Source organism: Nansenia antarctica, assembly GCF_963989245.1.
Source record: "Nansenia antarctica genome assembly, chromosome: 7".
NCBI classification, from domain to species: Eukaryota; Metazoa; Chordata; class Actinopteri; order Argentiniformes; family Microstomatidae; genus Nansenia; species Nansenia antarctica.
Genome location: NC_137677.1, coordinates 33572968 through 33587967, shown reverse-complemented (window position 1 = coordinate 33587967; position 15000 = coordinate 33572968). Strand labels below are relative to the sequence as shown.

At 46.3% G+C, this 15000-nt stretch overlaps 1 protein-coding gene across 1 annotated transcript in view; it reads right to left on the bottom strand.

Annotated features, from left to right (window-relative positions):
- Positions 1-15000, bottom strand: part of marco (macrophage receptor with collagenous structure) — a gene marked incomplete at its 5' end in the record, with an annotated part of 30807 nt that overhangs the window by 2710 nt on the left and 13097 nt on the right. Inside the window, 8 exons of the mRNA XM_080536679.1 lie at positions 1181-1255; positions 1507-1536; positions 3605-3712; positions 4106-4159; positions 4901-4996; positions 11339-11383; positions 13266-13358; positions 14826-14915. Of these exons, the coding sequence (XP_080392805.1) occupies positions 1181-1255; positions 1507-1536; positions 3605-3712; positions 4106-4159; positions 4901-4996; positions 11339-11383; positions 13266-13358; positions 14826-14915 (591 nt within the window). The remainder of the gene's footprint in view (positions 1-1180; positions 1256-1506; positions 1537-3604; positions 3713-4105; positions 4160-4900; positions 4997-11338; positions 11384-13265; positions 13359-14825; positions 14916-15000) is intronic.

The following is a 15000-nucleotide window of genomic DNA, read 5'->3' as shown; positions in this document are numbered from 1 at the left end:
GACCGATTAAATGTGTAGGTCATACTAGCCCCAGTTATTGTTATATGTTCATATTTTAATAAATGAATATTACTACTGTGGTGATATCCGCAGCAGGCTACAAACCGTCATATCGCCACAATGGCCTAGTGGTATTGACTGCTGCCATAGGATTTATTCGTCATTTTATATCAGTGGTTCGAATCCCTCTTCAGAGGCACTTTTTACTGCATTTCGTTGTCTGAATCTAATCTAAAATCTCATCTAAAAAAGTATTGTAGGCTATAAAATTATGGTGCAGGCTAATTTACAAGAACTGACACGATTACAATGGTGTTTGAAACCTTTGCATGAAATCTTCGGTTAAATGTAAAATAAAATAAAATGAATCAAGTCTCGAACTCGCAACCTTTGGAACTCGAGTCCGCAGTCTTACCACTACGCCAGCCAGACCGCTGTGATGACGGTAATGCAAGTTGAGACAATTACTTCTTTTTTTTTTTACACTTTTCTTTATTGATCTATCGATTTATCTATCACACTTTCAAAATATCAAGTTATCTATCACACAATCAAACTATCTATCGATCGATCACACTTTCAAAATATCAAATTATTTATCTATCACACAGTCAAACTATCTAATCAAACTATCTAATCTATCTATCTCGTGTGAAGTGGGAACTAATATTTCCTAAAAGACACATGAGGAACTTTCGTTCAGGGTTTAGTTTCCGCCTGTGAGCCTTTTTTGACGCACGGATGACTATAGCCTGTGTTTTAGCCTGGTCGGGACCAGGCTAATTATATCTGACTCAGAAGGAGCTCAAACAAGCAGCGAATTATTTGAGCCACATTGATGGCACCGAACGCAAGCTAACATTTTCGAGGCTTAGAACTTTATCGAGGCTTAGAACTTTATCGAGCTTTGTGGAATAGGGCCCAGGGTTCGTATCCCGCCGTTTACACCTGTCTCAACACCAGGGGAGGCTGGTGGAGGTAGAAATGGGAGGACGGGCTCATTGTAAATGCATGGCGACAGGATGAGGAAACGGTATCTTTTCTCATTCCATTCCATGCATTACAATGAGACCCTCCTCTGATTTCTACCTCCACCAGCCTCCCCTGGTTCGACACACACACACACACGCACACACGCACGCACACACGCACACACACACACACACACACACACACTCACCAGGTGGAGCTCCTGCTGCTCCCTTCTCCCCGGGTGGACCTTGATCACCTTTGGGGCCTTGAGATCCAATGGGACCTGATATACAGAGACACTGACATTAAACACACACACATACACACACCTCTACACACACACACACACACACACACCTTTACACACACACACACACACACACACACACACCTTTACACACACACACACACACACACCTCTACACACACACACACACCTCTACACACACATACACACACACACACACCGAACACACACACACACAGACCCGCTGTAAACACACACACACACACACACACACGCTGTAAACACACCTTCAGGTACCCCGGGAGGTCCCATCACTCCTGTTGACAAAGAAAAATAAAACAAAAGGTAAAGATTTCCTTCAAACATGAGGTAATGTGTGACACGTTCTTATAAATGTTCAGACTTGAAACACGGAACTACACTACAGTTGAAAAGTTTGGGGTCACCCAGAGAATTTTGTGTTTTCCATGAAAACTCACACTTTTATTTATCAAATGAGTTGCAAAATGAATAGAAAATATAGTCAAGACATTGACAAGGTTAGAAATAATTATTTTTATTTGAAATAATAATTTTGTCCTTCAAACTTTGCTTTCATCAAAGAATGCTCCCTTTGTAGCAATTACAGCATTGCAGACCTTTGGCATTCTAGCAGTTAATTTGTTGAGGTAATCTGAAGAAATTTCACCCCACGCTTCCTGAAGCACCTCCCACAAGTTGGATTGGCTTGATGGGCACTTCTTGCGTACCATACGGTCAAGCTGCTCCCACATCAGCTCAATGGGGTTGAGATCTGGTGACTCCGCTGGCCACTCCATTACAGACAGAATACCAGCTGCCTGCTTCTTCCCTAAATAGTTCTTGCATAATTTGGAGTTGTGCTTTGGGTCATTGTACTGTTGTAGGAGGAAATTGGCTCCAATCAAGCGCTGTCCACAGGGTATGGCATGGCGTTGCAAAATTGAGTGATAGCCTTCCTTATTCAAAATCCCTTTTACCTTGTACAAATCTCCCACTTTACCAGCACCAAAGCAGCCCCAGACCATCACATTACCTCCACCATGCTTGACAGATGGCGTCAGGCACTCTTCCAGCATCTTTTCACTTGGCTGCGTCTCACAAATGTTCTTCTGTGTGATCACCTCAAACTTCGATTTGTTTGTCCATAACACTTTTTTCCAATCTTCCTCTGTCCAATGACTGTGTTCTTTTGCCCATATTAATCTTTTCCTTTTCTTGGCCAGTCTCAGACATGTATTTTTCTTTGCCACTCTCCCTAGAAGGCCAGCATCCTGGAGTCGCCTCTTCACTGTAGACATTGACACTGGCATTTTGCGAGTACCATTTAATGAAGCTGCCAGTTCAGGACCTGTGAGGCCTCCCACTTCTCTTTCTACTCTGGTTAGAGCCTGTTTGTGCTGTTCTCTGAAGAGAGTAGAACACACTGTTGTAGGAAATGTTCAGTTTCTTGGCAATTTCTCACATGGAATAGCCTTCATTTCTAAGAACAAGAATAGACTGTCGAGTTTCATATGAAAGTTCTCTTTTTCTGGCCATTTTGAGAGTATAATCGAACCTACATGATGCTCCAGATACTCAACTAGCTCAAAGGAAGGCCATTTGTATAGCTTCTCTAACCAGCAAAACCATTTTCAGCTGTGCTAACGTAATTGCACAAGGGTTTTCAAGTCATCTTTCAAGTCAAGTTTCTAATCATCCATTTGCTTTTTAACGCGATTAGCAAACACAATGTACCATTAGAACACTGGAGTGACGGTTGCTGGAAATGGGCCTCTATACACCTATGTAGATATTCCATTAAAAACCAGATGTTTGCAGCTAGAATAGTCATTTTCCACATTAACAATGTATAGAGTGTATTTCTGATTAATTTAATGTTATCTTCATTGAAAAAAGGACATTTCTAAGTGACCACAAACTTTTGAACGGTAGTGCACGTTTCAACGTTGTTGAGAATCACAACACAGACTCGCTAGTCAAGCCAAAATACTGCAATGGCAGCAAATGTAATGGATTGGGTGAGTAATCCCCCACTGCTACCTACTGTAGTTAACTAGAACACTACTTTACATTGTTAGCAGGCTCACAAAACAAGCTGTGTTAGTTTACTAGCGATGTGTCGTTGATTTTCAACAACAACGCGGAAATCTATTCACATTTTTCGAAAGAAAAGTCTGATCATTACATCAGATCCGGATATGAGGACCAAAGCATTAGAACGTGTCACATATGATAACCAACTACCATAAATATGGTGTGAAAACTACAACTCCCAGAGGCATAGGAGGTCCAGACCACTGACATTGACAAATGTTGCTACGGCAACTGCATCAACAGGAACAGAGGAAGCAACAGGAAGCTCACCTGGCGGTCCTGAGGGTCCAGGTGGTCCGATCGGGCCGCTGTCTCCCTTTGGACCGGCGCCCCCTTGAGGTCCGGAGGGGCCTGGCACTCCACTGGGTCCTAGTGCTCCTGAGAGTCACAGAGCACCGTCACACTACAGTACACACACACACACTCACACACACACACGGACACGCACACGCACACGCACACGCACACACGCACACACACTCACTACAGTACACACACTCACTACAGTACACACACACACACACACACACACACTCACACACACACACACACACACACACACACTCACACACACACACACACACACACACACTCACACTACAGTACATCACTCACACACTCACACTACAGTACAGTACATCACACACAGTCACACACTCGCTTCAGTGTGTGTAGTGAGTACAAGCACACAAAAGGATATCAATAAATACACACTCATTGGTGCAAAAAAACACACACACACACACACACACAGTCAGTAGTTCTTCCTACCGTTGTCTCCTGTGTCGCCCTTGGTCCCGTTCTGGCCCGCCTCCCCTGCAACACCTGAGATGAGGGGGAGGAGGGGGAGAGGTCAAAGGTCAGAGGTGGCAGGAGGCCCAGACATGGTCATCCAGGGGTCACCAGAGTTAGGGTCACCTACCAGGTAGTCCAGTGTTAGGGTCACCTACCAGGTAGTCCAGAGTTAGGGTCACCTACGACGTAGTCCAGTGTTAGGGTCACCTACGAGGTAGTCCAGAGTTAGGGTCACCTACCAGGTAGTCCAGAGTTAGGGTCACCTACCAGGTAGTCCAGAGTTAGGGTCACCTACGACGTAGTCCAGAGTTAGGGTCACCTACGACGTAGTCCAGAGTTAGGGTCACCTAGCAGGTAGTCCAGAGTTAGGGTCACCTACGACGTAGTCCAGAGTTAGGGTCACCTATGACGTAGTCCAGAGTTAGGGTCATCTACGAGGTAGTCCAGAGTTAGGGTCACCTATGACGTAGTCCAGAGTTAGGGTCACCTATCAGGTAGTCCAGAGTTAGGGTCACCTAGCAGGTAGTCCAGAGTTAGGGTCACCTACGACGTAGTCCAGAGTTAGGGTCACCTACGACGTAGTCCAGAGTTAGGGTCACCTACGACGTAGTCCAGAGTTAGGGTCACCTACCAGGTAGTCCAGAGTTAGGGTCACCTACCAGGTAGTCCAGAGTTAGGGTCACCTATGACGTAGTCCAGAGTTAGGGTCACCTACCAGGTAGTCCAGAGTTAGGGTCACCTACCAGGTAGTCCAGAGTTAGGGTCACCTACCAGGTAGTCCAGAGTCGCCCTTCTCTCCCTTAGCTCCCGGTCCCTCGTTTCCTGCCAACCCAGGTGGGCCTGTCAGACCTGCTGGACCCTGGGTACCTGCATAACACACACACACACACACACAGGGTTATGGTCAGGGTTAGGGTTCATCTACATAGACTACAGGCTATAAAAATAGCTGATGCCTCCCTGCTTGGCACTCAGCATTAAGGGTTGGTTGGGGGTAAGACCCTGCGACATACCAGCGTCATGTCCAGGGGGGGTACTTCTACATCAAGCCGCCTCACGCTATGGAAACAGGAGATAGGCTCCTGCCCTATGGGCCAATAGGCTCCAGAACCATCGGTTCTCAAGCCTACTTACTTACATTTTTACATTTACATTTTTGGCATTTAGCAGACTCCTTATTCCAAAGCGACTTACAATCAATACATTTGACTAAGCAATTGATTCATCAATCCACCAGTCGTAGCAGGAAGAGTAATCCAGCTCAGGCCCGCGGCCATTGATAGAAGGAAAAACCTTCTTCTATCACCTTCTTCTAAACCTAGGCTTTTTTTTTTGGGGGGGGGCTTAGACACTGGAGAAACAGATAAACAGTACAAGGGGGGCAATAGAAGTTATTGGGACACAGTAGAGGGGAAAAGCGGGTGTCTTCAGGAGATGCAGTGCTGGGGGGCAGTAGAGACTTACATAGGCTCCAGCATGGTTCGCCTGTCTTTATTCTAGTTTAGGGTTAGGGTTCATCTCTCTCTGGGAAACCAACTAATCAGTGTCACCCTCACAGCCTCACGCCCTCTTGCCTCTGATACAGTGTGTGTGTGTGTGTGTGTGTGTGTGACAATTCTGATTTAAAGGAACAGAAATGAACAGATTTCACAACCGTCATGTGATGAGTGTGACATACAGTATTTTCCTGCGCTGCCGTGAGTCAGGAAGAGGAACCGAGAGAGGTTTCACAACAGAGGCCTGATTTTTACATCTGGACTTTCTCCTGAGTAATTAATATAAATTCAATGTTCAGCGATTTCTTACAGGGGTTTCCCAGAGTGTTATTCTAGCCAGTATGTGCAAAATGTGCAAAACAAAAAGAAGAAGAAAAGAGCCCATTTCAAACATGTTCATGTCTTTGAATATTCATAATTTGCCACAGTATACATGCTATCAGTCTTTCAACCTGCTATGTGTGTGTGTGTGTGTGTGTGTGTGTGTGTGTGTGTGTGTGTGTGTGTGTGTGCGTGCGTGCGTGCGTGCCTCCGTGCGTGTGTGTGTACGTGTGTGCGTGCGTGCGTGCGTCCATGCCTGTGTGCGTGCGTGCGTGCGTGCGTGTGTGTGTACGTGTGTGCGTGCGTCCATGCCTGTGTGCGTGCGTGCGTGTGTGTGTGTGTGTGTGTACGTGTGTGCGTGCGTGCGTGCGTCCATGCCTGTGTGCGTGCGTGCGTGTGTGTGTGTGTACGTGTGTGCGTGCGTGCGTGTGTGTGTGTGTGTGTGTGTATGTGTGTGCGTGCGTCCATGCCTGTGTGCGTGTGTGCTGTCTAAACCTCATCTTGCATTCTTCAATTCACCAGTGTCAGTCAGGACATAACAGATCCGTTTAATGTGGCATAGCTCTTTAAAACGAGGGCTTGAAGTTTCTAGTCTTGACGGTCTAAAAAGGTAAAGAGCTTATCCCTTTCCTATTCTTTAACAGGAAGTCCAGCCTCGGGTGTGCGAGCCCCATTAACAGTGATTCAGATGAGGTAAGGCGATCCATTTCTTCTTAAAGGAGTGAGGGAAGGATATGAGCCCAGACACCAGTAGTGATTAACCCATCTATCTATCCTACACTTACACGCATTAACATCTGCTGCCTCGAAAGCTTTAGAACAGTCGGGGCTCGTTTTTTACGCTGATGAAAAATGCAAACTGTCAGAGCAGCTACAGTTGATCAAATATGAATTAAGGGTCACAACCACTTATCCTTGGCAGCGGCCATCAAAGCGACAGCACGCTCCTGTAGATTCCTCCTCCAGCATCAGAAGGGCACTGTAGTAGTTTTGTATAATTTAATACTGAGAATGGAGGTCTTTCTGCATGCTGGGGTATCTGGCACTGCCTTCCCTTCCTGTAAGAGATGGGCCAAGAACTGTGGCGCAGAAGATTCTGATTGGTCAAGCAAGGATAGTGACTTCATCAGGCAGGAAACTGCTATATAACGCTTGCCCCTATGACAGGAAAAAGCATTTTTGTCTGCTATTTTCTCTCTGCGCTCATGTGACTTTGCTTAATAAAAGGCCTCTTTGGAGTCAATTGATTTAAGCTCTTTGTGCGTTATAAGTTCTACTCAGGGTGTGTTCTCACTAGAACATTTGCTTCACTTGAAATTGAGTTTACGATAAAATTCGCTTTGCTCTGCGTCGTTTGGAGCTGTGAGAACACGCATTCGAAGTCACTCCCGGAGCAAAGAACCAACGGATGCTCCGCTTGAAAAGGGTGGTTCCGCTCCGGTTAGAAACGACGCATCGAGGCTGTCCATAGGAAAACAACAGCGCATGCGTGTTGATCAGGATAAGAGCGGGACGAACGGGCAATTCTAAAATGTTCTGACCAATCAACTACCACGTCTGTTCCTCGATTGCGTATGTTACTTCGTTTACATAAAGGGCTGTGAGAATGCAAATCAGAGAAATCATTTATGCAACAATGTTGCAAACTCATCCACTTGCTCCTGCTCATGATTCAGACTTTCATGTGAGAACATGACCTCAATCTACTAAGAATCTGTTGTGGATATAATTGATTCTTAATTAAATCCACAACAGTACGTCCATTCCTCACCAGAGAAGCAGCACAACACTGGGTCGGTCCAGACTAGGGCAACGTCAATACGTCGACTTGCGTAATGTGCGTCGGTGCGTCGCAAAAACATTTAAATTAAAAAATCTAGCTGCAATTGCGGCACTGCGCCGACGTGGTGGCGGGGGCGCTGTTTCGCAAATAAATTAGCTTTCGTTTTTGCTAGCGAAATAGCTGATAGTATGTTGACTGCTCAAGGAGAATACATATTTGAAAGTACAGAATGCCTGAGAGCCTTATATTTCATTATATTACATTATATTTTGAATGGTCATCTGGTGCCTGAATATTGTGTTTTCCTTTACATAAATAATGACATTTCCACCATAAATTGATGCAGAAAGGGCACAAATTGGTGCATATCAATTCACCAGAATGCAAGAAATTAAGTGTTTGATGTTTAAGGACCCCCAGACAGCCCTGCTTCATGGGTCCCCCCCGATGTCAAACACCACTGGTACCACCTCCGCCTCATTCTGAGCCAGGAAAAACCCTGATGGCCATGTTGGCATTCAAGTTGGCTAAACATAGCAGTGAGTCTGCCCTGTGTCTGGGGCTGTTTGACAGAGGCAGTTACAGTAGTAGTAGTAGTAGTAGTAGTAGTAGTAGTAGTAGTAGTAGTAGTAGTAGTAGTAGTAGTAGTAGTAGTAGTAGTAGTAGTAGTAGTAGTAGTAGTAGTAGTAGTAGTAGTAGCAGGTCGCCGAATTAAAGGTGTCTGTGTTTAATTGCGGGCCCACAGACAGCCCCCATACATCAGCTGATCATTTAAAGGGGCGGCCGTCTGAGTAATGTGCATGTCACACGCTGCTTTGTTTTATAAGAGCAGCAGCTATTACCCAGAGTGCTTTATAAAGACACTGTTAAACAGAGAGAGACAATACAGCCATTATTTTGGGGGAAATTAAGTGATACATTAATCGAACAGTAAAAAAAAATATCGTTAGACTAATCGTTAAATTAGTCGTTAGACTAATCGACTAACCGAAAAAATAATCGCTAGATTAATCGTTAGAAAAATAGTCGTTTGGGACAGCCCTAGTCCAGACACTTGTGACCTCCCGCCTTGACTACTGCTACACGCTCTTGGCCGGGGCTCCACCCGCATCTGGTGTCCAGTCTCCCCAAGTTCTCCCATGTCACCCCCCTCCTTTGCACCCCTTGGCTCACTGGCTCCCGATAGCACCTCATCAGATTCAAGGCCCTGGTGCTCGCCTACCGGGCGGCAAAGGGAAACAGCTCCTCCCTACTTGCAAGCCATGGCCCGCCCCCAAACCCCTGTCCAATCACTCCGCTCTCCCACCTCGGCTGGCCGCCTGGCACCACCGCCTCTACCTGGAGGCAGCAGTTGTGCTACTCGGTCACGGCTTTTAACTGTCCTGGGGCCCCGCTGGTGGAACGAGCTTTCCACTGCCGTCAGGACTGCAGAGTCACACCCTATCTTCCGCCGTAGACTAATGACCTCCATCTCTTCAGGCTACACCTTAACTGTCCCTCCTAAAGACCTCTTCATCCCCACTAACCCCCCTTGTACAGTTTCTCTACTGTAAATACATTTAGTATATTATTATTATTATTATTATTATTATTATTATTATTATAAACATTTTTGTTTTCCTTCTAGCATTGTAACTGCCAACGGCCCCTGGTACTAGCATAGTTGTGTTTCTTATGATGACAGATGTATAGATGATTCACCTACTTAGACGTATTGATAAAGGCGTCTTCTAAATGTCAAACATGTAAATGTGAGGGGATTTTTTAATGGGTTGGACTGTATGTGGGGGGGTGTAAAGTGCCCAACGCACGTTTGCTCTGACAGACAGGGTGAGAAAGATGACTCAGAAAGAAGAAGAGGTGATATCCTCACCTGTGAAACTGACCCCTGACCCTGCCAAACGCTCAATAATTAATACTGACTGTCCTTCTGACAAAGAGAGCTGCTAATAGTATAATACTCTGCAGTGGAGACTGGAAAGAGACAGAACTCACCAGTTGGTGATACTATTCCTCATTTCATTTCATGTATGACTATGAGCCGATCCTGGTATTTAAACATGTTAAACCGAGGTGAATTGTCTCAAGCCTCTCTTTTATAGAGTGCTGATGTTTGGTCTTAGAAAAATGTTTTTCTTCTACAGTCCCTGTCTTTAATTCCATTGAAGAATATTTTTAGTTTCTGTGTACAATAGAACCATTTCCTCAACTATCACTATACTAATACTGGGTAGGGCTTCCCTTTATTAGGAACACTATACTAATACTGGGTAGGGCTTCCCTTTATTAGGAACACTATACTAATACTGGGTAGGGCCTCCCTTTATTAGGAACACTATACTAATACTGGGTAGGGCTTCCCTTTATTAGGAACACTATACTAATACTGGGTAGAGTCTCCCTTTATTAGGAACACTATACTAATACTGGGTAGGGCTTCCCTTTATTAGGAACACTATACTAATACTGGGTAGGGCCTCCCTTTATTAGGAACACTATACTAATACTGGGTAGGGCCCCCCTTTATTAGAACACTATACTAATACTGGGTAGGGCCCCCCTTTATTAGAACACTATGCTAATACTGGGTAGGGTCTCCCTTTATTAGGAACACTATACTAATACTGGGTAGGGCTTCCCTTTATTAGGAACACTATACTAATACTGGGTAGGGCCTCCCTTTATTAGGAACACTATACTAATACTGGGTAGGGTCTCCCTTTATTAGGAACACTATACTAATACTGGGTAGAACCTCCCTTTATTAGGAACACTATACTAATACTGGGTAGGGCTTCTCTTTATTAGGAACACTATACTAATACTGGGTAGGGTCTCCCTTTATTAGGAACACTATACTAAGCAAGCCCTTCAATGATTATTGTCAATGGCAAGGTTAGTAGTTATTTTTAATTCAAGGCATTGGAGGCTAAATGTAAACAAATCGGTGAGGTTGTTTTGGGGATATCTTGGAGAGGGTGAGGAGGGAGAGGAGGGAGAGGGTGAGGAGGGAGAGGAGGGAGTGGGTGAGGAGGGTGAGGACTGAGGAGGGTGATGAGGGTGAGGAGGGAGAAGAGGGAGAGGAGGGAGAGGGTGAGGAGGGTGAGGAGGGAGAGGGTGAGGAGGGTGAGGAGGGTAAGGAGGGTGAGGACTGAGGAGGGTGATGAGGGTGAGGAGGGAGAGGGTGAGGAGGGAGAGGGTGAGGAGGGTGAGGAGGGGGAGGAGGGGGAGGAGGGGGAGGAGGGTGAGGAGGTTGAGGAGGGGGAGGAGGGGGAGGAGGGTGAGGACTGAGGAGGGTGATGAGGGTGAGTAGGGTGAGGAGGGGGAGGATGGAGACGAAGGTGAGAAGGGAGAGGAGGGTGAGGGTGAGGAGGGTGAGGACTGGGAGGCTGAGGGGGACTGGGAGGGTGAGGAGGTTGAGGAGGGGGAGGAGGGGGAGGAGGGTGAGGACTGAGGAGGGTGATGAGGGTGAGTAGGGTGAGGAGGGTGAGGATGGAGACGAGGGTGAGAAGGGAGAGGAGGGTGAGGGTGAGGAGGGTGAGGACTGGGAGGATGAGGGGGACTGGGAGGGTGAGGAGGGTGAGGAGGGGGAGGAGGGGGAGGACTTACCGTTCCTCCCGTCCACTCCCGCGCGGCCAGGGGGACCAGCGGGACCTGAAACAACAACATGCTGGGTCAGTACAATGTACAGCGCAGGAGTGAGGCCAGGAGTTTTTCCTGACCACATGACCCGGAAAAAAAAAACTGTAGTTCTAGGACCAGAGCTTTTTCCTGCTCAGGTGAGGTCTCATGGTTAGGAAAGTCTCCTGGTGGATGAGACTCCCTGCAGTGGATTAGACTAACTAACTAACTAACTAACTAACTAACTTCTCCCTAGGAGTGTGCTGGGCTGTGTGTTTGCTGTCTCGGGTGTGGGTGTGTGTGTGTGTGTGTGTGTTTGTGTGTATGTGTGTGTGTGTGTGTGCCCCAGCATCTCAGTGAGGGCTACCATTAACATCTGTGGGACAGATCATCTTCTCCCACCAGTCAATACCCGGGGACACCTTATGATGGCGCTACGACAAAGACAACGACAGCATTGGACTGAACTGAAATTGCAAGGGAAGCTGGCATGTCTCCCTGCTGCTGATCACTCTGTCTCTCACGCAGTGTTCAAAAGCGTAACTCTTGATGAGGGTATTGTCACCTTCACTTTAAAAGCTAGGCTGCAGGTTTTACCAACGAAGCTAAACCTTTCCATCTGGCTTCCTGACAGTCATAGCCCACACTGCATACATCACAGTCACCAGCAGATAACTGAAACCATGCCCCACATCTTAAATGGTTGTCATGCGTATAAAGGGCTCTACATATGTAGGCATGATCGAATTGTGGATCTGATTTCAGAGGGTGTCTTGTCCATATTCAGGCCTGCCGCAACACTGTACAAGCACTCCACTGTAAAGCCCCACATGTTCAGTTTGTGTAGCGACGAAGAGTCATTAGGAGTGTTCTCCAATATTTCAGCAAACACCCCTGATGTTGTAATTGTCAACGAAAACCACAGAGAGGTGCTTATTTTAGAAGTTGGCTGCACCTTTGACCATAGCCTAGAGGAAGCCTTTTTAACCAAAATCTTAAAATACCAACAGCTGGAGCAGGCCATCACAACTGGGCTACAGATGTCAAGTTTTAGTTTTTATATTTGGCAGCCTGGGCCATGTTCATAAGTCTGTTGTTAGAGGCCTTCATATGGCTGGTCTTCCTAAGAGAAGGGCCAAACAGTTAGCAAAATATTGCTCAATATCCGCTGTTATTGGTAGCCGCTCAATATGGAGAAGGCGGTGCTTCCTGTACCCATGAGCGGGATACTGTCTGTCTTATAGTATTGATCAACCCACTGGTCTGGTGCGAATAACATCCTGTGTGTGGCAGAACTGGTTGTTGGCTCAGCATTACTGTAACAAATTGTTTCCAGGATGTCAAAATGCACTGTTAGTATTTATGTCCTTTAGAATTGTACTTTGTATGTGGACATAAATAAAGCATTTAAAATGTATGTGTGCAAAAAGATAATTTCCCCTTGGGGATTAATAGAGTATACAACATTATTACTATTATCATAACTTGTTTTAAATAGTGTCGGAGTTGGACAATATGAAGAATATGTTAACTCTACTAACGACCACTACTACTAATAATAAAAATGATAATAATAATTATAATAATTATAATAATAAATAATAAATAATAAATAATAAATAATAAATGTTTTATTTGCCATGCAATCAACTTGTCAGTCACTAGTTTGTGTTTTTTCCTCTAGGCACAGGGTCAGCCATAGCCAGCTCCCCTGGAGCAATTAGGAGTTCAGTGCCTTGCTCAAGGGCACATGCAGCTCCCTCCTGAGGTTTCCAGGCTGCAGTGCTGGGTGTGGCTGTGTTGAGTAACAGCAGAGCTGAGTGTGGTACCTCTAGCGTGTGTGTGTGTGAGTGTGTTACCTCGAGCGTGTGTGTGTGAGTGTGGTACCTCTAGCGTGTGTGTGTGAGTGTGTTACCTCTCTCTCCCAGAGGTCCCGTTGGTCCTGACGCTCCGCTGGGACCTGCGTCTCCTTTCTCTCCCTTCAGACCCGGACCGCTGCTGCCCACCCCTGCAACACACACACACTCTCACAACCTGGACATGAGCCTGCACACACACACACACACACACACACACACACACACACACTCACACACACACACACACAGTTCACACACACACACACACTCACACACACACACACACACACACACACAGTTCACACACACACACTCACAACCTGGACATGAGCCTGCACGCACACACACACACACACACACACACACACTCACAACCTGCTGGACATGGGCCTGCCTACACACACACACACACACACACACACACACACACACTCACAACCTGCTGGACATGAGCCTGCCTACACACACACACACACATACACAGTTCACACACACACACACACACAGTTCACACACACACACACACACACACACACACAGGGACAGCCTATAGACCATAGCGATAGAATTGTTATTGAGGAGGAATGAATTGGATCAATCTCTCCCCTGATGTTGATGGATGACCTTGTTAGAGTTATTGCTCATTGATAAAAAGACACTTATCCATGTTAAGAGGCTGAGAGTAGCAACCTGCTGCACTAAACCCCAGTACAGTAATCAGCAGCCATGCTAACTGTGTGACGAGAAGCATTTTTCGTTTGGACGACCTATCGGAAAAACGCCTGGCTCCGACTGGCGGGGTAATTTGTTGCCCTGTGTAAAAGTACTTCCCTGATTGAGATTTCATACGGGAAATGTCACCGCATTGACTGAGCTGAGGGCTTGTTACTGCGCTGAAACAACATGGCCGCTCATCCATCTCACCTCGGTGGGCTCGGCCTCTGACAGGAGATGACAGGTCATCAGCTTACAGATCAGTACAGGACGAGCAGACGGAATGCTAATGCTAGTGCTAATGCTCCCCTCACACAGCCTCATGGAATACGGAGCTGCTATATGAGCCCTAGCGAGTTAGCGTTAGCCGTTGCAGCAGTGGCACCACAAGGGCAGAAGGAGACACTCGGGCCAGATGGACCTTGTCTTCAGCGTGACAAGATCATCTTTAACATATCGATCAACAATAATATGCTTAATAGAGCTCACAGAGCAGTCCAGGCTGTACTGTAGGTGACACACAAGGAAACTCCCAGAGTTCAACATTACATGCACATCACAGTGCCCTAACCCTAACGTGTACAGTTCCTCAATCTGAGGAAATGGGTACTCAATTCAATCTCTGACCTGAGGAAATGGATAGTCCATAGTACTATGATCTCTGTTGTGTTGGGTCGTAGCCTTAGAATTTATTTTGTCCATTTAGCAGACGCTTTTAATCCAAAGCGATTTACAATTAGAGATTACAGGGACATTCCCCCTGGAGTAACTGAGGGCTCAGTGCCTTACTCAAGGGCAGCCTAGTGGTGGTGTTTCAGGTGGGATTTGAACTCACAACCTTCAGGAATTTACAACCACCACTAGACCACCACTACCCCCCCCCCCCTCACTTCTGTACTCACCTCCGTCTCCCTTGTCTCCCTTAGCACCTGCAGGTCCCTGGGATCCAGACAGACCCTGCTCGCCATGGAGACCGTGCTGACCATTCTGACCTGGGGAGACAGTTTGTTATTAAATATGTTTTTAGGGCATTTCTGCTTTTATTGGGGATAGAGACAGTAGAGATTGACAGGAAGG